General features: G+C 39.9%; 1 protein-coding gene across 2 annotated transcripts in view; it reads left to right on the top strand.

The window, feature by feature from the left end:
* Positions 1-274: 274 nt before the first annotated feature.
* The window catches only part of FAM13C (family with sequence similarity 13 member C), a 54268-nt gene continuing 30460 nt past the window's right edge, over positions 275-24082 (top strand). Inside the window, exons 1-4 of one of the 2 annotated variants that reach the window (XM_033004239.2) lie at positions 275-401; positions 5307-5363; positions 7113-7311; positions 15894-16015. In XM_033004239.2, the coding sequence (XP_032860130.1) occupies positions 340-401; positions 5307-5363; positions 7113-7311; positions 15894-16015 (440 nt within the window). In that variant the 5' untranslated portion in view covers positions 275-339. The remainder of the gene's footprint in view (positions 402-5306; positions 5364-7112; positions 7312-15893; positions 16016-24082) is intronic. The other variant, XM_033004238.2, reaches the window with a different exon arrangement.

Raw genomic sequence — 24082 nt, 5'->3', positions numbered from 1 at the left:
AGAGCAAACTTCTAAAGGACAGAATGCCAAATACTTGTTTGTAAACATAAGCCTTTATTAGCAGCACTGTTACAGTTATAAAAGAATATGATCTCTTTCTGAGCCTTGTAGACTACCTACATCCTCGTACTAATTCAAAGCGCTGCTGGATGGGCTGTGTGAGTGTTGTCGGACTAATCCCTACGGTTCCTTGATTATGAGCATGTGCAGAGCAGCTGAAGGTACAACCGTGCATGTCGAGCTAACGCACAGAGACTTGCCTTGCAATGCCATGTTTGTGTGTGTGTTCCTACAACTGAGAAGGATACAGGGAGCCTGCCTGCCTTGCTGACTTATCTGATGTTTTCTTGTTTCTGTTTCAGCATTCAGGATAATTCCTTCAACACGACAGCTTTAGCAGAGTAAGTGAACTCTTTAAAGATGTCCTTATTTTTAAATAAGAATTATGAGTTTAGTTACTGTGGAGAATAATTGTAAGTAGTATGTACAAAGTCCCTAGCTGTCTGTCATATGTTTTGATTCAGTTTTCTGTAATCTAAGTATATTATTGACTCTATGGGAAGGATTGCATGAAGCAGCTGCCTTTACATGCTCCCTGACCATTTAGCACAGAAATAGCTTTCTGGGAGAATATCTGCTTGATGCACATCACACATGTTTAAATACTTAATTTTCAGTGTAGGATAAATCTCATGTGAAAATATTGTTCATTTCTGGTCCTGGTGATCCTGACAAACACAAGTATGTCAGTTTTCTAAGAACACATGGTCTTTACTTCCTGCAAGAATTATTAAAAAAAAAAAAAAAAAAAGACAAATATTTTGAAAAAAAAAATACATTATTTAAAACAAGCCAAGTACCAAATATATAATTTCTTTGTAATGGATTCCATAAACTCATTAGAAGGCCTTTAATATATATCATGATCATAAGGATATATATGTTGATTTTTATTGATATTGTTTTATGGAGACAACAGAACAGGACAAGGGAGAACATTAGAAAGTTAGAAAGGCAAAGACTTTAGGAACTATTACAAATGAAATGGTCTTTGTTTTATTTTAGTCTAAAACACTGAAATTTTTATGTTCTCTATTATTTTGCATGCTTTTGATTGTTTCAGAAGCTTCTAGGGAAGATTCTTCAGTGGTAATGTGCCAAGCAGTTTCTCAGGAATGAAATGATTTATAGATTTGTTTGTGTATTAGATGAGTTTTACACTGCTAAAATGCTCATAATATAAAAAGCCCTAGCTGGACAGTGAGCTGTTTGACTAAGTGTTGTGGGGACAGGATACATTCTGAAAGCAGGCCAAGTTGTAATCTTCTGAGCCATCCCTGGGTGTTGTCAAAGTCACTCCAGGATAAGTAACATTTCATTGGGATCCAAATAATTTCCCTCTCTTACATTGCTTTGCTTTATTTGCTTACATTGCCTTGCTTTATTTAATATTTTAACTTAGTTGCTTTTTGTGTGGCTGTGACAGATACAGAAAGATTTAACAGAAGGTAATAAAAATCATTAAGTATTTTTTTATTATTTTCCTGTGTCCCTATTAGTTAAGTGAAGAATTGCAGTCTGTAAGATTCAGGGATGCTCCCCCTTCACAGAAGAATAACCAGATTACAGATAGTCCATTTTTCATACCTTTTTCTCCTTCTCTTTTCTCTGTCCCTAAATACAACCACTGTTTCCCCGTAGAGATTTCCCTGGAGCACCTCCTGTGCCTGCCTCACCCTTAAGGTTTCTGGGACCTGAAGGTGATGGCCTTTCTCTGTGGTGCTTCATGTGGCCACTAAGACAAGGGCCGGGATGGCACAAAAGCTGACTGCCTAGTGCCAGTGCAGCCCTGGGGAAAGGGAGCGGGTTGCAGGGTGCTGTGCTGTGCCCAGCTGAGAGGCAGCAGCATGGCATTGCCCCAGGGGTGAGTCTCCCTCATTTAAGCTGCTGTTGGTTCTGTTTCAGGGGCTTTAATTTCTATTCTTAAATTTCCAACCATAGAAGTAGAAACATGCTTTTACAAAACAAAGCAAGTGAACAATGACATCTGAAAAAGCATTGTCCAAATGAGCAACCTTGGTTTCCAGAGTTGATTTCTCTAAATCCTGCTTAGAGCCTCCCCCCAAAAGCCTGGTTTTGAGAACTGCTGAGGACACACAATTCTTACTGATTTCAGCACTAGTTGTTTGTGCTGGCCATATCTGAAAATAGGTTACTTTTATTTAGCAGAATAAAGAGAGAGCTTGCCGTGCAACTTTAGACATCCTCATTTGACAATTTCTGTCTTTATTTGTGGCAAAGGCAAAATCAGGGCTTCCGGACTGATAAAAAATACAATACTTTCAGGAACATTTCTCTGGACAAGACAAGTGCCTGGGGCTGCTCAGCTTTCAGCAATCCATGCGTGCAGCCTGGTTTAGAAGTTCTTCATGTGAACATCTTAAAGGTCAAATCAGCAAAAGGAAGCAGTTTTCAAGCAGTATTGAAATGGCTCCTATGGAAAGGTGAAAATGGAAGAAAGTTAAAAAAAGCCAATCCCATTAAACCAGAGATCCTTGGAAGAAACATAAAGAGGCAGTACTCTGACCTGACTGGCCCATACCTTAAGATCAGTAACGGATGTGCTTACTGTTAAGAGACATATCCATCAGTCAGTAGTTTGATCGGGCACTGAAGGAAGAAGATTCACATCACTAGTTTTGTCAAAAGACATACTTTGTGCCAAATGTAAGATTCAACCCATATGGATTTATGACTTATAACTGTTCTGGCGCATTCTCTGATGTTTTAGGAATGACATGCCACTGCAGCTTTTGGGTTGGTGGGAACTCTCTACTACATGGCCACAAGCTATCACAAAACTTAACCAGACACTTGATTATCCCTCCATCTGTTAAGTATAGCTACAGCTGGACAAGATTTATAAGTTACTGGTGAGAGGAGAGGAGTGTGTGCATGTCTGTGTTGATATGTGCAGACAGGTGGCATGAACACATAAGTTGCATTTCTTAAAGAAGCCAAGGTAAAAAGACTCTGCTTTAATGATGGATATATGCATTAATTCGTGAATTCATCTTCTTAAGAATCCTGCTATGGTCTTAGCCTCAAGCACTGTCTTAAGTGAGTGAGCTTTCTTGGTTAATATTTATTCTCATGAAGAGAAAAATTTCTGTTAATTATTTCAGAGTGTGTTACTTCTGAACTTCCTCACAGTCTTTTTATTACATGATGGACACAGTGTTCTTTGATTCATTATCTCTTATCTTTCCTATCTACTGCTATCCAGTTATTCAAATACATTTTGTCATGCCCACTTATGTTGTTTATAACTTCGGTCTTGTTTTATGATTTATATCAGTTGCTGGTTGCTAAGTTAGGATCTCTACTTTTCAAGATGGCCTTATTACAGCCAGCTCAGGGAAAGAAGCTCCCAGGGCACTTCCTCAGGTTAAGGAGTATGCACACATAGACTTAGCTGATGGACCTGTGCTCAGTCATCAACCGTCCCTCCAGAGAGTGTTCCCAGTTACCAAAATGGTCTTTCAGGACCGAAGGTTTCCAAGTGTGGTGACTGGTGAGATGAGAAGGTGAGTGAAGCTGGTAGCAGAGCTGCTTCCTCCTCCCTCCTCCTCCTGTGGCACGTGCAGGAGGGAGAATTTGTCCCTTTAGAAGGTCCTGGTCTTTGATGACTGTGGCTTGGCCCATGGTGCACAGAACACCTGGTGGCATCTCACCTTACTCTCATGTTCGTGATGGGAGCTCTGTCCATCCAACTCTGGCCTTGGCACTCTTTCCTCACAGTGTATTTCCTTCCTATGTTTTTCTCTCCCTGAAATTTTCCATCATGTTTTCCATCCAGGTTCCTGGTCCCTTTCGTACCAGACTTCCTTCTTCATACCCCCAGTATGTCCTATCCTCACACCTTACTGGTGTCAGACACCCAAGGTGATTAGTGATAGACCAGAGGGGAAGGTGTGACTGGCATCCAGAGGTGAAGGCAACTAGATTCCTACAGTGAATTTATCCATTTTGTACATCAACCCCTGTCTTCCATCTGTGATCCTGCTTTGCCTTGTGGGGAGAACTGCATCTGCTGCAGGAATATTGTGTGATTAGGGGAGATCTGCAACTGTAGTTATATGTTCCAGTTGGGAGCAGCAAATGCTTTCATTCATATGCTGATGTATTCAGGAAGTGTAAACACTTGAGTGTCCCTTTAAATATTTTCTGCTGCAGTCTGGCTTTTGATAAAGATACTAGCAGAAGACTGGTGGGAAAGAGGAATATTTTAAAAACCTTGCCATCAAATTGCAGTGCAGAGATATGAATTTATCACTTATTGTGCTCTGTCCTAAGCGGGGCAACTCTTCTGAAAATGTAACAAGTCAGCGGAAGTACAGGCTGCTTCCCTCATAATGAAGAGATTCCTCTGCCAGCAAACTTCAAGTGATCCAGGCCTCCTTAGTGTCTGTGCCCTGTGAGTATGAACAGAGGGTGAGGAGAGGGCCCCGACTTTCCCCCAGAAAAAATACCTAGAAAGGGTGGATATATATTTGTTCAAAATATATGCATATATTTGCATGTTTATTTGAAGAAAGACTGCTCATAGGCTTTGCAGTTATATCATTCTGCAGAGTTCAGCCATGCTGCACATTACAGTGCTCAACACTGAGTGGTTAGCATATTTATCTTTTATCTCTTTTATCTCTTTTGATTAGGCAGCCTTATAGTAATTCTGTTGTTTATAACTTGGGGGAATGTGATTGATTATGATTCTTTAGGCATCTTAAAAAATTCTGCTAGTTCATTTTTTAAGACTAATGATCACTTTATAATGTCTTTGGGGATTCTTCTTCCTGCTGCACAAAGAATCACTGCTCTATTATAGTTGTGAGTATAGTTTAGCTCTAGTATAGTTTGTGAGTCCAGGAGAAAAACAACCTTAGCTAATTGTTTCTTCTTCTTTTTTTTTTTTTTTTTTTTTTAATGTGAAGTATACTATAAGCAATTGAAATATAGAATTTCTCATAATTTTCCTGTAATTTTTATAGTACCATCTGAATTCTTTGTCATCATTATTTCCATCTGGCTGAAAATGATATACCAAATTTGTACACTGTACATCTCAAATTCTCTTCATCCTCTGAGATTTAGACTATCATGGAGCAGCTATGGCATTAAATGACCCCAGCTAAGGTGTGAGAAGGAGAAATATGTTTATACTTTGAGCTGCACTGCCATGTTATTAAAAGCTAAATTTCTGCAGCTGGCAGAAAATCAGCAATTATTTTGTATCCATTTTCAAGGTGTGATGGAGATTCAGACTCTGTACATGAAGATCAAGGAGGCAGTTCCAGCCTCAGGTATTCTACTGTATATTTTGTCTGAAATCCATTGGCAACAAATGAAGCTGCCAGAGTGCTTCTGTTAAACCATTAGAAAGAAACCTTTACTCTCAAGGAAATGCAGAATTTCTGGGGTACCACCTGCTAAGGCTATTAGTATTTCTGGGAAATACATATTTGTCTTGTATACTTTTGTGTAAGCAATATTAATGTTAAGTATTGTTTCTACTATATGAGTAAATATATTATGGTCTGTGTTCTTGACTTCACATCATATTACTTTCATTCTGATGCTAATACAATTAATTTTACTGTACAGCAGCTGGTACAAAGTAGTAGCAATCAGTTTTGCAACTGTGTGAGGATATGCTCATCGATGAATGTCTCTGACAAAAAATCCTTCAAATTGTAATTTAACTGAAGTATTCTTGAGGCATGCATCTCTCATGGCTATGCTAGTATATGTTGATTGCTAGAGGATGCAACTTAACCTTTCAGAAAGATTTTAAAATCAGATGATACCTTAAAATTAGCAACACTTCTACACACTGTTGAAATGCCCCTAAGATATAAAGCACCCTACCCTGTAACTATAACAACTGCCTTGGCGCACACTTGCAGAAGGCATGGCAGCACTGGAGTTTAACTCCATAGGCACCCTGCGAGCATCCATCTGGATGCTGATGGGCCACAGATGGAAAGTGAGTTTGTCAGCTCAGGATCCTTAGGAGAAAATGTTGAATTAGCCAGTTATGCTTTCTAAAAAAAAAAAAATCTCCGGGGTGGTTAATTCAATAGTCCTTGACTCCCTCAGCTGTGGAAGTTTCACACCAGGAGAGAGGTCATCTCTCAGCTAACCATTAGGATTTTACCATCTGAAGCTAACATCTGAAATCCCACCTTCAGACTAAGCAACAGCCAGGGAATTCAGAGCAGTAATGCCGATCTGCTTATCCCGACAACTAAACAGGCAGCCTTGCATTCTTAATCGCGGTAGCTTTCTTAATGGAGCCCAGGAGACGCTCCCAGTGGAAGGCATTAGACCTGTCTAAGGTTGGGTTGACCGAATGTGGGTAAGACTAGCAAGGTCTTTGTAGGACAGCTTGCACTCTGTAGGCTAGATTGAAAACATTTGTCCCAGATTCAGTAGTTACCTGAGCACCCATGAGCAACGGTGTCTGTTTAAACCACCAGATATGCTGTTCTACAGGACCTTTTATCTAAATTGGGAGCACAGGATACTTGTCCCTTCTACCCAAATGCATCTCTGACTGTTCAAACCTGACTTTCTATCCCTACCTCCCTCACTTTGTCCAAAAGCTCTCAAAAACAGAGACTGTCAAAAAGGAAGTGTGATCATAGGGAGGCATTATTCTATGTGACAACATCTTTGTGACATTATAACCTAGTGTGAATCATTGAATATGGAAAGTTCTTCTGCATGAAAAAGGCAGTTTCAGATTTTATTTGGGGAATATGAACTATAGAGCTGAAGCCAAAGAGTGCCTCTAAAACTAGTCTTATTTAAATGGCTCCACAATTGAATCTGTAATAGTACTAACAACAGTTTAGTTTGAGATTTGACAATAAACAGTAGCCTCTCAGATTCATGTTACTAACATATGCAGTGTTTGATGTGTAGACTACTCAACTTGGTAAAATTAAAATGCCATGAATAGCTAAGAACTTGTTGCTGTTCTTCCTTCATAATGTTTTGACAGGTGTCTGAAGACCTGATTGATGCATTTCAATTTTATTTTCTTACAGAGATGATGATAACAAAGAAAATTATCCGGACAACGCTGCTGTCTTAGAGGAAAGGCAGCTGCCTTTGCAAGACACTCAGCAGCACAAGCAGCAAGCTGTAACTGACTACTCGCTAAATCCTGAAATGGGCAACTTAAAGCTAAGAAAGCCTAGGCCCATTGCAAAGCTAGAAAATGGAAAAAGCCATGGGGAAAGTCAGGTAAAGAACTAAACTTACTGAGAGTAGGATTATGACACAATGTCTGAGCAAACATACCTTTAGAAATGCAGTGTGGGACTCCCTGGTAATCCAGGATGTGACTGAGAGCCCACAAAAATCTACTTCAATTTTTAGGGATGTGGAGTCCTAGAACCCTCCTGTAACAACAGACAATTTCTTTCAGCCAGTGAATTGCAGAGAGGTGTGTTGCAACTGACTATCAGAAGTAAGTGGAATGCATAACTGAAGATGTTCAAATATCTCTTTTCAGATTTCCTGTGACTCTTTGCACCAAATATAAAATCTTGGTAGTTGCAGTACTTGACTGGACTTTTTCTGTTTTTCTGTTTTTTTGTTTGTTTGTTTGTTTGTTTGGTTTTTTTGTTTGTTTGTTTGGGTTTTTTTTGTTTATTTTGTTTTGCTTTTTTTTTGTTTTGTTTTGTTTTTTTTTTTTTTTTCATTTGACTGAGGATCTCTTGTGCTGGTATTTTGGCTGCCAATGGAGAGGTTTCATACTTTCCTTTTATCTTACTTTCTGTTTCTTCTTGTCTTTAAATAATAAATCTACTCCAATGCAAATTCTGGTACTGGTACTTTTGCCCGCTGGCTTCCCATATTGAGCTGAGGGGAGCAGAACTGTAATTTTTCTAAAAGCTATAAAAGAAGATTAGAAATGAAGAAGAGTCTGCTGGTGTCGGTGGAGGTACGTTGCCATGTAGACTCTAGAGATACCATCTTCCAGCAGCTGCTGGAAGTGCCTCTGTTCTCGCCCGGTGCTTTCCAAGTCATGCCTTGTGCAGTGCAAGGGATAGACCTCTGGTCCAGGTTTAACCCCTCAGCTTGAAATATTCTCATAACCAAGATAGTTGATGTTAACATTGGTAGATTGTCAGCCTGCAGTAGGCACAAGGCCTGACATTTGTAAATACAGATTGTCTGTATTTACATCTGTTCTTTGATATATAAATGGCTATATTCTGTCTCTCCTCCCTTCTTGTTTGTGGATAGAAATTTGCAGAGCTCTTTCTGAAGTGCTTTGAACCCATCATAGACCATGAATTATTTTGCTTCATTTTTTCAAATTTAGAATGGTAATTTATCATTTTGGCTGGCATGTCTTACCTTCTAAGTGAGGAATATCCTTTTGAATCCCAGAAGAGAAAGTAAAAGCAAATGTCATCCCAATGGTATTATCACAGTCTCTTTCAGAATATCAATGTCAACTTTTGTCCTAATCTTTTTACGTGTTTTTCTGGAGTTCATCCCTGACATGAATTAATAACTGCTGATTTTTTTGCAAATGTATCGTGTTACTAGGAAATTTTATTTAGGCTGCAGGGAGATGAGGTGTGCATGTTTATCAGCAGATAAGAAAAATAATGGGAAATTTTTCCTTATGACGAGCAAGTGGAGGTGTATCAGAAACAGGAGTCATGAAGAAGTCATAAACAGGGCAAGATCTGTCTCATAGATTATCTTCAGCTCTTTCAGCTACTTCTGAATCTCCTGTCTGTCTGCTCCCTGTGTATGTCATGCTTATATCTCTCACTCAATGAAAGCTAACACTGCACAGATTTGCTGCTCTATGATACTTTATGTGGCCTGAAGTGGTTAACTGAAAATGTTGATATTTTTTCATGGGAAATTTTTTGAGCATATAATTAGACTGCCGTAAATACCAGTGTGACTTAGATATGCAGCCTCTGGAAGGAAAAAAACAGTGTCAGGCAGATAATTTTCACATGACTCAAGGACTTGAATTAGCAAAGACAAAAGTAGTCCTGCACCCCCACACTATCCACTGCTCCCATCTCTGTCATGCTGGAAGAGATAAGATGTGTAGGCACCATTTTATCTCACCTTTGATTTGCTGGGAGTACTTGAGGGATGAGAGCTAGTGTAGAGCTCTGAGTGTAATATACAACATAAACACAAAGCAAACATCCCTCCATAACAGAAACTCCACTCATTCATAGAGGGAATTGTATCCTAGAACCGAGAAAGACACTTCAATGGGTATCTTATATCTACACTGAGTTCTGTGGTTTTTGCCGTAGAGGAAAGTGTTTGCCTCTTGGAATGGTTTGCAGAAGGAACCTGTTTAGGAGAATGCACCTATGAAGCCCTTCATTTTACATAGTTTTCATTCTTACTCGTAAGGATGTGCATGCTCCTTGACCCTGAGTGCTCACCTTGCTGCATCTTCAGCTACCTCAAGGGTTTTTTTTCTTAAAGAAGCAAGCATCTGTTAACAAGGCTCTGCTTGCAAAAGAGCTTTGCAAAGGGTTTGTTTCTGTGTGGGGGTTCTCATTGGGATCCTTGGTGTGTTAGGACCTCCCAAACCCTATTGCAGCTGTCTGTGTTAGCAGCCCTATTTGAGAATTGGTAGCAGTTGCTTCTCTCCATTTTGAAGTTGAAAGCAGAGTGCTGCTGTATTGTTTCTAGTAGCTGTTGTTTATATGTATATGGCAGGTTGTTATTATCTGCAAAAGTGGGCCAGAAAGACCGATGCTTTGAAACACTGCAATTGCATATACCTTCCTTTTGTGAAACACCTTGCCATCAAGCCACTCAATGAGATAAATGATGTACTTACAAGCAGCTGATGTTGAGCTGACAAACAGCAATATCTGAGCACACGCATTTATGAAAGAAAAGCATGATGTACTGCACATGGTGATTAAACTGTTCATCCTTGTTTTCCTGGATTTATTGATAGAATGCTTTTTCAACAGTTTCCTCAATTTCCCAGCCTGACTGTTCTGTGGCATCAGAAAGCAACAGTGACAATATTGCAGTGATGGTGTCTCTTTTAAAGGTGTTGCTCTGATAGACTGTTACAATCTTGGGTGGTGGGTGCACACCCAGCAAAGATTTCTGTTGCCTTTTAATTTCATTTTACTGGCTGATTTGCATACTAGACGAAGAGAGGCAGGTAGTCCACAAATTCATTTCCAAGAAAGCTGAGGAAAAGGTAGAAAATAGGTTCTTCATGTGCATTGAAGGTGTGATGGAGTGCATTCCAGTTGAGTCGGTGGTTGAGATCCTCCCTACCACCTTTACTTTTTCTTCAGTTTTTGGTTCTTGGGCAATCATCCAGCCTTTAGCTCCATCTGGTTCTGGGTGTTTACCTCTCTTATCACTCTTTTAGCACTTCCTCAAGGTTATAGTTGTAAATTAAAGTGTAGGCATTAACCCAAACATATGATTTTACTCAGTTTACGTGTCCCCCCTTTGAGGCTTATCTAAGGAATCTGGTAATACAATGGCAAGGGAGTGGAGCTGTGAACCCTTTGATGCACTCTACCCTTCTCTAGGCAGATAATTTGTTCCTTAGACTAACCCCAAAGGCCATAACTTGCCCTTAAGGCTTTCCGCATCGATGAATATTTGAGGCATTAACTCCTTCAGTTCCTTACATAGGCCAAGGCAATGTTTGCTACTTGCTCCTATGTGTTGTAAGCCCATGAGTTGCTTTCTCAGAAAAACGTCCCTTTAAAATCAGAATATACTGTTGGGAGATAAATAAGTTTGCTGCATCTGTTGGAAGGATTAAAGTCTATTTGGATGGGAACCAATCTTATGTGCCTTTCTGTGAGTGAGAATCCAGGGGATTTCCATTGCAGAAAGGTCACTGAGAGGGAACAGACCGCTGTGTTCAAGCAGAGGAAAGATGGTCAACTTGGGGATTTTGAGCTTCACAAGGCTCTCAGTCTGCTGAAGTGCGATTCCTGTGCCTCTGATTTTTTTTGACACAAGTGTAGTACTGTGGTCATGTACCCTAGGTCTTCATGAAGAATAGGTTATTAAATTTACAGTGATGATTAATAGTACCAAGTCTAATAAAAGTGCAGTACTAAATGACTTCACTTGACCACTTAACATCTGATAAAATGTCACTAGAGTGAAGCTGTACCTTGGATATTGCATGCAGTTATTTCTCTGGGGGCAGGAGCTGCGTATAGGGGCAGCTGTAACTTTTCCAAAATATGGAAAGAGAGGCAGGCTGCTGGAATGTGATTATACCACTGTAATCTAGCTACTTGGTTTCATCTTTCCCATGGTTTCATGAGCTTCTTTAGCAATTCTGCAATGTTAATCTGTAGAAAATCAAATTAATTAGGATTTATTTGACTTCAAGAGGTGAGGAAGCATATGTTCCGAACATACTCCAGGGTGTCAGTGTGAGAACAGATGGTGAGGAACGGAAAGTCTGCTTTCCTTGCCTAATCCTTTCTCCTGTCACTCACCTTCGATGCACAGTCATGAATATAGATTATTAAATGAGTCATCCTCAGATTCCTTATTGATACTGAGACATACTTATAAAATGACACAGAACATGATACCTAATAGGTAGAGATGGTTTAAAAGTCATATTATCAAGATAAATGACTGTAAAAATGAAATGGCGGCTTGACAATCAATGCCTAGAGATGGGAATGCTGAAAACTGCCATGTAAAATTTTGTATTTTGAATATAAATTGAGCACATTGCATGGATATCAACGAACTTCCAGTAATTTCACATTAAAATTGTGGTTTTAAATGCACAGGCATCAAAAAAACAGAGTTGATGTTAGCACATTAGCTACACAAACACACGAACACGTCAGGCAGACTGCAAGTTCCACTTCAGTTTTTAGGTATACTCTGTTTATGTTTAAATCATACCTCACATCGTGGATTAAATCTGTTCAATTCACTGTCTATTAAATGTACCCTCTTATTTTCCTGTATGCACTGGCATTTTCAGGAGGTGTGGGAGGCACTTCTGCTCAGGACTCAGTCCTGGCTATTTTCTGTATTGATGCAGCACCATGAGGTGTGCCAGGGCTGCAGCCCCAAGTGCTTGTACAATATTTGCATGGTGCTTGCATTTGAAGAGGGACAGAAGTGTTTGTGTGTTGCATAAAGCATATGAAAGATGCAGGGCACTTTCTGGAGTTCAAGAGCAAACTAAGCTGCTGCATAAACACAGCAAAGGTTTCTATGCCCGTACTGTAATTCAGATGCTCTGACAGAGATGGGTTATGACATGCTGTGATGTTTTTGCGGGAAATAGATTTTAAAAATGTTTAGTTTGTGAAACAGAAGCTTATTTATCTGAACGTGTGTATCCATGATGGTAATTTTTGGCTGTTTCCAAACCCACGTATTATTTTGTGTACAAAACAAATATCATAGTATTGACCATGCAGCACTGAGACTTCTTAGCAGTGCCTGGAGATTTTCCGCTTCACACACTGCTTACCTGATACGGCCTCACTGTAGAAACTTCACTCTCTGTAGTGAAGAAGAAACAAAAATGCACTGGAAGACAGCACTATGCTGTTGGATGCCTTTGACACATCAGGAATGGATTTCATTGCTCTTAAGAAATAGAGGTTCCACCAAGGGTGTTTCTCTAAGGTTAGCCTAACACCCCAATGACATAACTTATGAACAGCAACAACAACACAAAAAAAAAGAAAAAAAAAAAAAGAAAAATCACCCAAGTCCTCAAATATTAAGCTTATTACCAACATATATTATTGTTATCAGCTTTCCCTTTCATCTAGCAGAAAGCATCTTGAATTGCCATGTTCTCTCTGCTGATATTGGAGAGGGGTGTTTCTTGTGGAAGAGGCTTCTGCTGAAGCAAGTTTACCACTTTAATGCAGGTTTGGTTTTGCAACGTAACTGGACTGACTTTCTTTGATTAACTTAGATAGTACCACACTGAGAGGCCTTCATCCATAAGATACGTTTGCTTAACTTGAAATGCATTTGTTTCACTTATTTACATAGCACCCAAAGCTTTGATTTTATCTGTATTAACAGCTTTTGCAGTCAAATTCTGAAGCTAAGCATGTGTAAGCGTAAATGTTGAGGCTATTGCCTCTTTTGGTATTTTACTGTATCCTGAAGCTCCATATTGTCATATGATGGCATAAAAAGCTAGGATTCAAATCCTGACTAAAACTATCCCCTAATGATACTACTACAGTCATTAGAAAGTCACCTCCTGAACTTCAGTGTCCTCACCTCTTCCCTATATCCCCCAGGTCTTCATCCCTCCGATTTACAAATAATACAAATTCCCAGTTTTGGTTCCAGAGTTTTTTCTGAGATCTCATTTGTAGTCTTCTTTATGTGTCTCTGCTATTAAACCTCATTGAATAATAATTTTTTCAGTATGCATATCACGATGATGATGCAGAATTCTTTCTTCCAGCTTTGCTCTTGCCAATATAGAAGTTACACTTTTCAGAGAATGTAGTTATTCTTTTTATTTTCTGTCATGTCCAATACCTAGAAAAATGTAACCCAGCCCTTACAAGAGATTCTAAGCACGAATTAAGAAAATGCTTGTTTCTACCTGGAGACCATCAAAGCACTGAAAATTTCTGGGCAAATAAAATAAGATGAACTGGTTCAATCCAATTCTATCTTGAATGTTAATAAAAACTGTTGTGTTGACCTGTTTAGTCCCCAAGAACATATGATCGTTTTTTATATAAGGGAAAATAATGTTAAGATAGTAATGGAAAAACTAGGACAGCTGCAAAAAACTGCTGTCCATTTGTAACCCAAATTGTTATTACCATTTTTGGATAAAATATAATTAATTCAATGGTAAACTACATTGGATAGACATGAGGAAAGGGAGAGACATCTGTTCTACAAAGCTCTGAAAGAGAGAAAGGATAACAAAAGCAAAAGTAATTCTAGTCAGTTGAGTGAAGATTTCACTCCTTTTGCCCTGATGTCACCAAAGCTTTGTAACATCTAGTCTGAAAAAAACCCAGCCTCTTGTTTGGAGGTTTGTCTTGGAAATTTGCCCCTTGCAGGCAGCCAGTATGGTTGGTAAAGCTCGATTAACCTCTTCTGGGTCAGTTCTACTGCAGTGGCTGGTACAAAGAAAACTAATTTAATGTTAGTGCAAGTGTTTCAACTGGTAGGGAAGGTACTTTCAGCTCCAGGGCAGGCCCACTCTTCATACATGCGGTGCGGCCATGCCCCACGGTTGGACGTCTGTGTCCAAGCTCACACACGGCTGCTTCTTCCTGAGTAGCTTCCACTGTGATGGTGACAACTGACTCTTCCTCAACACTCTTTTTATACTCATCTCATTGGCTAAGTAGGAGGAATTAACATTCATTTATGCAACAAATATCCCATAGTTAAAATGCCATTATGGAGAGGAAGTAAAATGCAAGTGATCAGATTTTTAATCTTTTTTACAAGTTGTGGTTGGTTTTTTTTGTTTGTTTGTTTTTTGTTTTTGTTTTTTGTTTTTTTGTTTTTTTAAACAAGATTCCTTTTCCTTGGTTCTCCATCACTAATTTTGAGAGGTAGGCACTGAATATTTCTCGCAAGAGGAGACCAATTGGACAACTTTATCAGATTTAAAACTTCTTACAAAGTTGACAGTTTTATGAAAGTGTTATTTGGTTTTGTCTAAATACAATGTGTCTCTAAACAAGCTTCATTTATTATCTGTAAAGATGGAACAAACTAAGACATAAGAGCACCCACTGTTTTTATAAATGTAGAATGACCTCAGCCCTCCAAATTCCCATCTGAACAGCCCTATCCAAACTTCTGATTTCCAGGCTTCCAACTAAGCTTTGAAGCTGGAGCAAAACCAGACACATTACCAGGGAAGTGAACACTGTTGTTTTGCAGAGCACATGGTATTTTAATTCTGTAAACTATTAGAATGAAATATTGAATGATAAAAGCTAATAAAGAAGTAGGAAAAATTCCCACTTTGATTATGACATTTTCAAAGAACTTCATTAATCTACCCCTCTGTAACGCAAGGGGAATATTATAACCCATTTTATAGGTAAGGAAATTATGATGTGCTGAACACATCTTGTCACAGCTCTACAACTGGTTTTCAAAAGCTTTTATAATTCTAAATTCTAATTCTAATTTCTAAAAAACTTTTCTAATTCCTACTCCCTCAATTTGCTGGACTAAATTACCTTTTTTATTTTCTGTGTGGCAGGTTGGCTGATGTGACTTTTTTTTTCCTCTCTGCCTTTCGCTCCTCCTGCAGTAATACTCTACTCATAAAGCTATGCATATGCTAGGGAAGGGAAAAGCAAAAGGAAAAAGGAAACTGGTTAAACCTTACATAGCTTATTTAAGTGAACTGCATTTGCTTCTGTCAGGCAAAATTTTTCTGATGTTGCTCAAGTAATAAAATGCTACTGACTTGTGAGTAGATAGTTTCAAATTAAATGTGAGTGTATACATGAGCAAAAAAATATCGAACTGTGTGTATAGCACCTCCTAGCTCAGAAGTTGACATCTATTAGCTAACTAATAAACAGGAAATGGGTTACAGTCTGCTTTGGTTTCCACAAATGTTTTACAGTGAAAGAAGATGCTTTGTTTAGAACCTTTTCTACTGTGTGTTTTCTGGTTGTTTCCAGATTATGACTAAAAATAACAACCACAATCAGCATCTAGTTTTGTGGAGCTCTTTTTTCCTTAAAGCAAAATATTCAGATAAGCCTGATTGGTACTGACAGGGCAATCAACATTTTCTTTTTTTTTTTTTTTTTTTTTTTTTCTGCTTTGTGCAGGAGCTGGAAAGCACATTGCCAGGCTTCTCAGAGTGGCAGGGGAAGTCTGGATCCTCAGCTGATAACTATGCACAGGACGTGGCTTTAAGATGCCAGGAAGCAGTCGTGAGATTTCAACCAAGGTAAGCCTTGGGATAAGACAGCACATTTAATTTCTGATTAACTATAGGAAAGCCTAATTAATTTGCTGCCTTTTGTATAAATTATTCAGACTCCTGGCTCTCATTGGCAGTTGTATTCTGTATTTATATGGCTAGAACTGTTTGGAGAAAGTGAAAGGGATGTAGATAAGAATGCCAATTTCATAATTCTTTAAACCCCTTACATTTCAAACAGGATGAACATCCTCAGTTCTGAAACTTCAATTCCTCTGTGCCAAGTTTCAAAAATATCTTGGCACTTCTTTTCTTTTTCCCTCAGTGCTGACTTGCCTCACTCTTTCTCAGAGCTGTATTCTCACTGAGAAATGAGAATGGGAACCTGCACACCTGATTTTAGTATGGGTATGCAATTATGAATAGTTTAGACCTTGGGTGCTGTGGCAACTGTGCTTGTTCCAGTGCTGTGAAGGGTACAGGGTGTTCAGGTCAGTCACTAGCTGAGTCTCCACGGCAGGTAATTCATCTGACAACGAAGTAACTCAGCTCTGGTAACCACTGGAAGTCACAGTTCCTTCTCTGATCCTTCATGGCTGTGCAAAAGGCTAAAAATGGGGTTTCAGCTCCCACAGCTGGCCCAATCTACCAGCGAAGACTGGCAGGCTTAGACTGTGTTAAATAAAATCATGCTCTTCACAGCCATCAGTTTTTGGGGCACTAGTTTACAGATTTCCCATGCTCAGGTGTTGGTTTGGCCCTGCCTTGCTGTGCACATACAGTTTTAGGCAGGTGACCCAGGTCTCTGTTCTCTGTCTCAAGGTGTATGACAGCCTTGGTGCTGTGTGGCAGAGGCTCTGGCTCTCTTTGGAGGGAGTGGAGCAACAGCTGTACATCCCAGGGATGCTCAGCGGGTCGGGGCGTAGCTGGTTGACATACAGAGCCCATTGCCTCTAAGGTCTGTGCCACATCAGGACTAGGCTAGGAGAGATGGTTGCCATCCTATGGCAGCGCCGTGCTCAGGTGAAATGAAATGGTTGCCTTCGCCACAGCTTTTAGTAGGCAACGTTGTAAATGATATTAATTTGTGCTCTCAAAGGAAGCTTTTGCAGAATGACCAAGTTTTTAATTAGCTTTCTCAAAGAACTGCCTTCACCCTCCAATGCTTGTACGTGCGATTGAGACACTGCATCTCAGAAAGTGTTTCTAATTAGCCCCAGCCTAGGAAGCCTGCCTTCTCATTTTCTGGCATTCTTTATGCTACAAAAAAAAGGAGTATAATGAGTTTGGTACCTAGCGGCTCTGCTGGTAGGAGGTCTGTGTATGGACAGGTAATGAAATAACAGTGGTTAATTTTGACTGATGAAAGAAACAAGGACTTTAAAGAAACAAGGACTTTAAAGATAAGAACCAGAGTAGAGTGTGCATGAATTAAACAGCAAACACAGCAAAGTTTCCCTGTCCACTTCAATAGTTTGGACTTTTTAGTCTGCCCAGCATTAAACCATTGTTCACTATGCTGTTTATTCCTGCTTAACAGTGGGGTAGCTCCTTAGGAAGCCTGCTATCCACAAGTGCTAAATCTGTTAAATAATGGTGCCTGGATTTACCATGCTAAGAGCTGTGAAAGCGTAGTGATCAAATCTCAACTCTGTCCGTGTCTTAGTTTGATTATATTGCCACAAAATGGAGGCAACTTTGCTCTCAAATAAGGAACTTCAAACTTGGAGTAAACAAGCATTAGTGTGTGGTCCCTGGCCTCTCTCACCCACTTTATTTACTTTAACTGTCTTCACTGTCCTTGGAAAAAAGTTCACAACCACCCAACTGGGGCAGGGGACTTTGAATTACATATGCTGAAGTTACCACTTTCAATTTGAGGGTAACTGTGTCTGGTGACTCCTCTTCAGGGTCACCAGCAGCTTGCCCCATCCTTCTGCTGTCAGTCAGCTTTGACAGGGCCAGAGCAATTACATGCCCATGTCTCAGCTCATGCGCATCGCTGGTCGCTGCCTCAGGATCGCAGAACTGGCTTGTGCAACAGGCTGTGAAACATAGCTCCCAGGGTATGACGTCTTGCCTTGGTTTCTGCCTTCTCTTCTCTGTGACATGGCAAAGGTTAAGTATTCAGTCTTGGCAGCAGGCAACAATCATAGCTAGATTTTGACAGAACACGTCTGCTAGCCCCATAAAAGTTGAGTTTCACTATTTTCCACCCTGGTTTTGCTAGGTTGCTGGTAAAATTAGCGATGCTTTGGAACACGACATCTGCCTAGGATCCCTAACTCATAGACCAAAAGCTTTTTGGTCTTTTGGAGAAGGAGGAGATGGCCAGACTGCTGCAGGGGTGCCACTGGGCAGGCTCCTCTGTCTATTGGATGTGTGTGGGGAGCATGGGAGAAGAAGGATTTATTTCTGTCTCATCCTAGGAAGCAAAGTTGCTTATTTCTAGTATGGCTTATTGTTACTTCTGCTTTAATTTAGTTTCTGCAGACTGCTATAGCTCTGTCATTTGTCTTATTACAGTTTAAAGTTTTAAATGTTTCTGAACAGTATTTTTTTTTTTTAAATCTTTTTCAGTGAGTGTGGGGCAGCTAAAAACAGGATTGTTTTAATTTGTTTAAATATGGATTATAAAATACTGAGTTATGAAAAACTCTTCAGTACATTCCTTATAACAGAGTAACCTAACAAGGGATCTTCATTAACAGATATGTGACAAAGAGGAACAGAACAGGCAATATAAGAGAAACAATCTATAGAAATACAACTCAGAAGTGTATTTGATGATTGGTTTTTTTTGGGGGGGTGTACTTTCATTTTATGACAACCGCTGTAACAGTGAAGGAAAAATTTTAGTGGGATTTGAGAGAAATGGAAGAACACACTTGGTGAGGAGGTTTACAGTCAGAAGAATGAGGGCATATACTCTCTTGTTCTTGGCTAAGCTATCCCTGACATGTGAATCAAGGATTTTAATTTCAGGAGGTGATTATAATGCATGATTTATGAGCATCAGCATCAATTTAGAATACAAAATGCCATCTTCATTGAAGGAAACCTTTACATTTTATGATAAGAACATGGATTTCTAATGCTTGTATTACATTTTGATCGAATACTGCTCTAGTCATTGTGTGTAGTTGGGTTTGGATAAGAGTAATATAATCAGCACCTTTGTGAGATAAAAGTTATATGCAGGCCCCAGGAACAAATGTTACAATAAAGAGAATTGTCTTTTTTTAACAGAGAATAGGAAAGCCAGTATGAAACAATGCATATGATTACAAAAAGCTTCTCTTACTGATTGCGTTCTCAAAGGCAATCAGTAAAAGTGATGTGGATCACAGAGCTGTGTACACAGTTACCTGAATAGAGGATGGTGTTTTCTTCAAATGTCTGTGACACAGAGAAGGGAGCTGAAGCATAGGATTACTGGGCAGTAGGACTATCAGTGTTTCAGAGAAAGCTGTATTCCAAGTCAGTGTGGGAACTATGCTTTGGGGGTTTCTGCCAAAGACAAATTCCTGAAAGTTCCCCCTCTTTCCCATTCCTCAAATAAAATTGGAGCGGAGTGGTTTTATTTAATAGGACTCACATGGTTCCTGGGTTGGTCTCTAACTTCTGCAGAGGCTGGATGTTGGCAGTTGCTGTCTGGACTATGACGGTTCTCCAGGAAAATTGGAAATACTGGGAGCCCTGGGCTGCCCTGGATATTGGGCTCAGCCAGTGTCCCAAGGTTTCTGTGCTGCCCTGAGGGACGCCAAGCTCTAGTGAGGCTTTCAGTATTTAAGTTTTCAAGGCAAGTAGCTTTTGAGGGTGCAGTTCAGGTGGGGACTCTCATAGTTTCCAATCTTTCTGCTGAACAGCTACAACTCAGGGATGCGTGGGAGGGAGCAGGGAAGCTGCAGAAGTGCCGATGTCCCCATGCCATATGGCGGGCCCATCCTGGTGAGGCAGAGCTTGTATGGCTGTGTTCCCGCACAGGCAGCCAGGTGAACAGGGAAAAAACTTGGCCAGATTCCCTCAGAGTCCTGCCTCAGACCTGGCGAAAATTCATCGCGACCAGTACATGTCTGAGAATAGCTCCCTGTCAGCAAATCAGGATTTGCTGATGAAACATTGTTTTGCTGGGAAACGACTGACCAGTTCCTAAGAACGGTTTCTTCAGGAATCTTGATATTAAAATATTGGTGTTTATGGTTCCAGTGATAGGTCTTGTATGAAGGCATGGAAAATCCCTGATCAAGCTTTTGAATTGCACTACACTTAAGGGAAAAAAAAAAAAAAAAAAAGGGGTGGGGGTGACAGGGGGACAAAAAAAAAAAAAGGCATCTTACTGTAGCCCAAGTAAGGACTGTTTCTGGTGCTATGAGAAACGTTTATAATAAGAAAAACAAGTGTGGCCATCCACGGCCAGCCTTTACATAACTGCTGTGATTGATGAGACAGGCACAGCTACCCTGGCGCTCTGTCTGGCTGCATATTCCAGCATTTGGAGTCTGCCCAAGGAGTAGCCTAGGGTGTACCCAAACAGCCTTCGGTCCTTCGTGGTGGTGTTTCTGTCGTTGCAGGCGTGCACTTTATGTTCATCCAAAAGCCTGTTACAGTTTTATATTGCTTTGGAAGGAGTCATAGGCATACTTTTGAAGCATTCACCTGCAGCCCTGTATTAAGGTGGTGCCTGTGTTTGAATTTCATAATGCTTTTTGCCATCTGTGGAGGTGTTGGAAAGGACCTTTTTCTTTTCCTGACGCTGAGGTGTGTTGGTCGTGGGGTCTGCCTTGCTGTGGACATGTGAGATGTAGCCTCTGAATAGGGCAAATAAGTCCTCTGAGGGGGTACAGAGACCACCCTTTCTGAGCTCTTAACCTGGTAGGACACCCTCACAGTGGGAAGGGTAAAACTGATTGCTAGGCTGGAGAAAGTGAAGGAGCATTTGGGCCAGGATAGACTGAAAGAGAATCTGGAAAAGGGGGTTCATCCCACAGCACAGCATGTGGTTTGCTTGCCAGGATTTATCCTGGCATCACTAATGCATTAATTGGCCTGAGACACTGAGCACTGTGGCATTGTGGTGCATAAACATGTAAGTCTCCTGAGGATGGGGTTAGTGTGATCCAGGGTTGGATTGCATCGAGACTTGCAAATTACAGAATGTAATGCTCCTTTCTGGGTTCCGTCTGGGAAATAAGAAGTGAATTTGCTTAGGTTATCTTTAAACATTTTTCTTAGTTTTTAAAATTATGTGGTTTTATTTGAAATTTATGCAAGTTTAGAAGTGATATCATGCATAATTCAATAATTCACGTGTTCTGGTCTGCTTTTTAAACAGCACACTGCTCATGCAAATTGATCTTCCCCTTGAAGTCAGGTAGGAGCTCTGTTATGATAATTAGAATTTAGAATATTTTTTTTTTTGATGTCCACAAGCTTCAAATATACATATTACTGGGTTGCATCTTTGTCATCCATGCCATGCAGAACAAGATAGTTCTGCCAAAGCCAGAGTCTGTAGGGAGGGTCTTTCATATTTTATAAAGAGTGATATAACATATATGTGAGTAGTAGCCATGGAGAGAATTCCATTTTCATTATTTTGTGTGATGTAAATTATAGAAAATAAGGGTTCCCTGCAATTATTCAAAATTTCAGCTAAGGCTTAAAATAATTTTAATGTACTCAGCACAGATGGAAAATTAGGGCTTGTTCCTGCTGCTTTTGAAGTTAATGGATATTTTTTGATTGACTTTTAATAAGAGTAGGATCCAAGCCTTAGTTATTAACTTGTAAGCCCTTTGTTGCCTGATGACAGCCAGATAACCTGCATTTGCCTAGCAGAGCATCTAATCTTGGTGAAAACAAAAAAGCACATCCCAAAAGTCTCTGTATAGAGTAAGATCAGCTCAGCATACGTATATGACTGTTGGTGTAAATGGTCTTCACACAAAAATGATTACTCACTTTGATGATTTCAGTATCTCCAGAATCCAAAGAATGTAAAACTAAGAGCATCCAGTATTTTTAGTGAAAAAAACAAAACAAAAAAATTCCAGTAAAATGCCAGACTTCTGCATCCCTAAAACAGCAGACAAGAACATCAACCTGAATGAGAGAGAGGTGGTCCTTCAGGGATGCTGTAAGCTTTTTGCTCTCCAGAGTGCAAGACTCATGAGTGATACAGGTGTGAATTATGTAGAACTTCGTATGGCACCTGTAAGAACAGCTGCAAGTCTTTATGTTATTTTGTTTGTTTGTTTGTTTGTTTGTTTTAAGGAGCATTCACATTTCCTCTGTGTTACACACCCTGAAAAGAGTGATCCAAATGAACACCAAAAATGTACAAATCTGACAGGTGTCCTTTCCTTAATTTCCTTTATGTCTAGCTCTAATTTAATGCAGTAAATCACTCTAAATGTTTCATTAGTGAATTAATTCTTCATCTGTTTGTATCCTTGAAGGTCCTTCTTTACATGTTAGTAAACCAAACGCTAAAGATTGCACTTTTTCATATTAAATTAGTCCTTTTGCTCTCCCCATGCTTTTCTCAGTTTTCTTTAACTCTCTTCTGCTGCCTCATACTGTCCTCTCTGCTGCCTAAAAGCTAGAGATTGGCTGTCAGGCATTAACCTTTTTGCTTCTGTAATTCCATTTTCCTTCTGCTCTCTTCACATTATGGAGACATTGGCTATGTTTCTCGTAGATCGCTAACCTGTGTTTCTTGAGGGAGGTGCAGGCTGTCTGGCCCGTGAGACCTCCCATTCTGATGCTAGATGTACCACCAACAAAATTACTCATTTTTGTTCCAATGTGAATTGTACACCTTGGATCCTGTTTGGAAGCAAATGGTTGTTCACTCTATCTGATGTGTCTATTTTGGTAAGGAAAGTGGCATATCCAACATTTCAGTCTTTTAAGTGACTCATGAATCTATAAAGAACTCCAAAAAAGGCCCTGTGCCTCTGTCTGTACTGTTTTTGCAGTCTCTAGAGACTTCTAAAACTATGTGGTTTTGCCGGGATGACTCTGAGCACAATAGGCTGAAAAATATAAATTATTTTGTCCAAAGGAATCTGTGTTTTGTGTTAGTTTTGGTCGTGTCTGTGACTGAGTCTCACAGGGGCCAGCAAACATTGCCACCTTTTCAGCAACGAGAAATCTCATTCTCTGAGAGAGCAATAGTTTTCTTGCTTCATGTGAGTTGCGAGTCAACTTGTGATACACCCATGCCAGGCTTTGCAGTTGAGTGTGGAAAGCCTCTGTTTGCTTTGGGGAAGGACAGAGCTGTGGTATGAGGCTATTCAGGTTGCTCACCTAACCCATGGGAAATTTTTTTAGGCTTCGGTTTCATTCATTGGTAGAGTGAATTTGTAACTAATCCTGAAGCTGGTAGCTGTGTGGAGCATTAGGTCACAACACATCTGTCTGGATGGGGCACAGATGTCTCATTATCCACAGTCAGATGGAAGAGATTTTCCTCCTGCCTGTCCAGGACCTTCCTTTCCTATTTCCACATGGAGAAGCATACAGTGAGGGAAAACCAAAGGTACGAACATCTCTGATGGCTGCAAAGTGACACTCATTAGAAAATGTGGACATCTCTCCTACTCAAATGATTTCCAGCTCCTCATGAGAGTCCCTTGGGTCTCTCCTGTGAAATTTGCAAAACAGAACTGAAGCAGAAAGTTGAAGATTGGGAGCCTGAAATACCATCAAATTTAAATATGGGAAGATTTATTCTCTGTGACTCTGATACAGGAAAACTCTTGTTCCTGACTTAAAGCATGTGGGACAAATCGTGCTTAGATTTAAACATATGTTTGAGCTTTTTCTGGGCTTTAACCCTATTAGCTCACCAAGATACTGAGAGCTGATCATGCTTCTGTAGGACTTTTTCTGTGTGATGGGGTGAGCCTGGATTTTAATGTCATGGTTTCCAGGACCTCATTCACAGTTTGAATATGTTATTTAGGTTTCTAGTAAAGTCACTGTTGTTTTGAATGAGGTATACAATGCACCTGTAACTTTCACAGAAATGTTACTTTTTAAATAAAACAACTTTATCCCATAACTTGCAATTTATGTACAGACATG

The sequence above is a fragment of the Tyto alba genome, unplaced genomic scaffold (assembly GCF_018691265.1).
Source record: "Tyto alba isolate M040663 unplaced genomic scaffold, T.alba_DEE_v4.0 Super-Scaffold_1, whole genome shotgun sequence".
NCBI classification, from domain to species: domain Eukaryota; kingdom Metazoa; phylum Chordata; class Aves; order Strigiformes; family Tytonidae; genus Tyto; species Tyto alba.
This window is presented reverse-complemented; position numbering and strand designations above follow the sequence as displayed.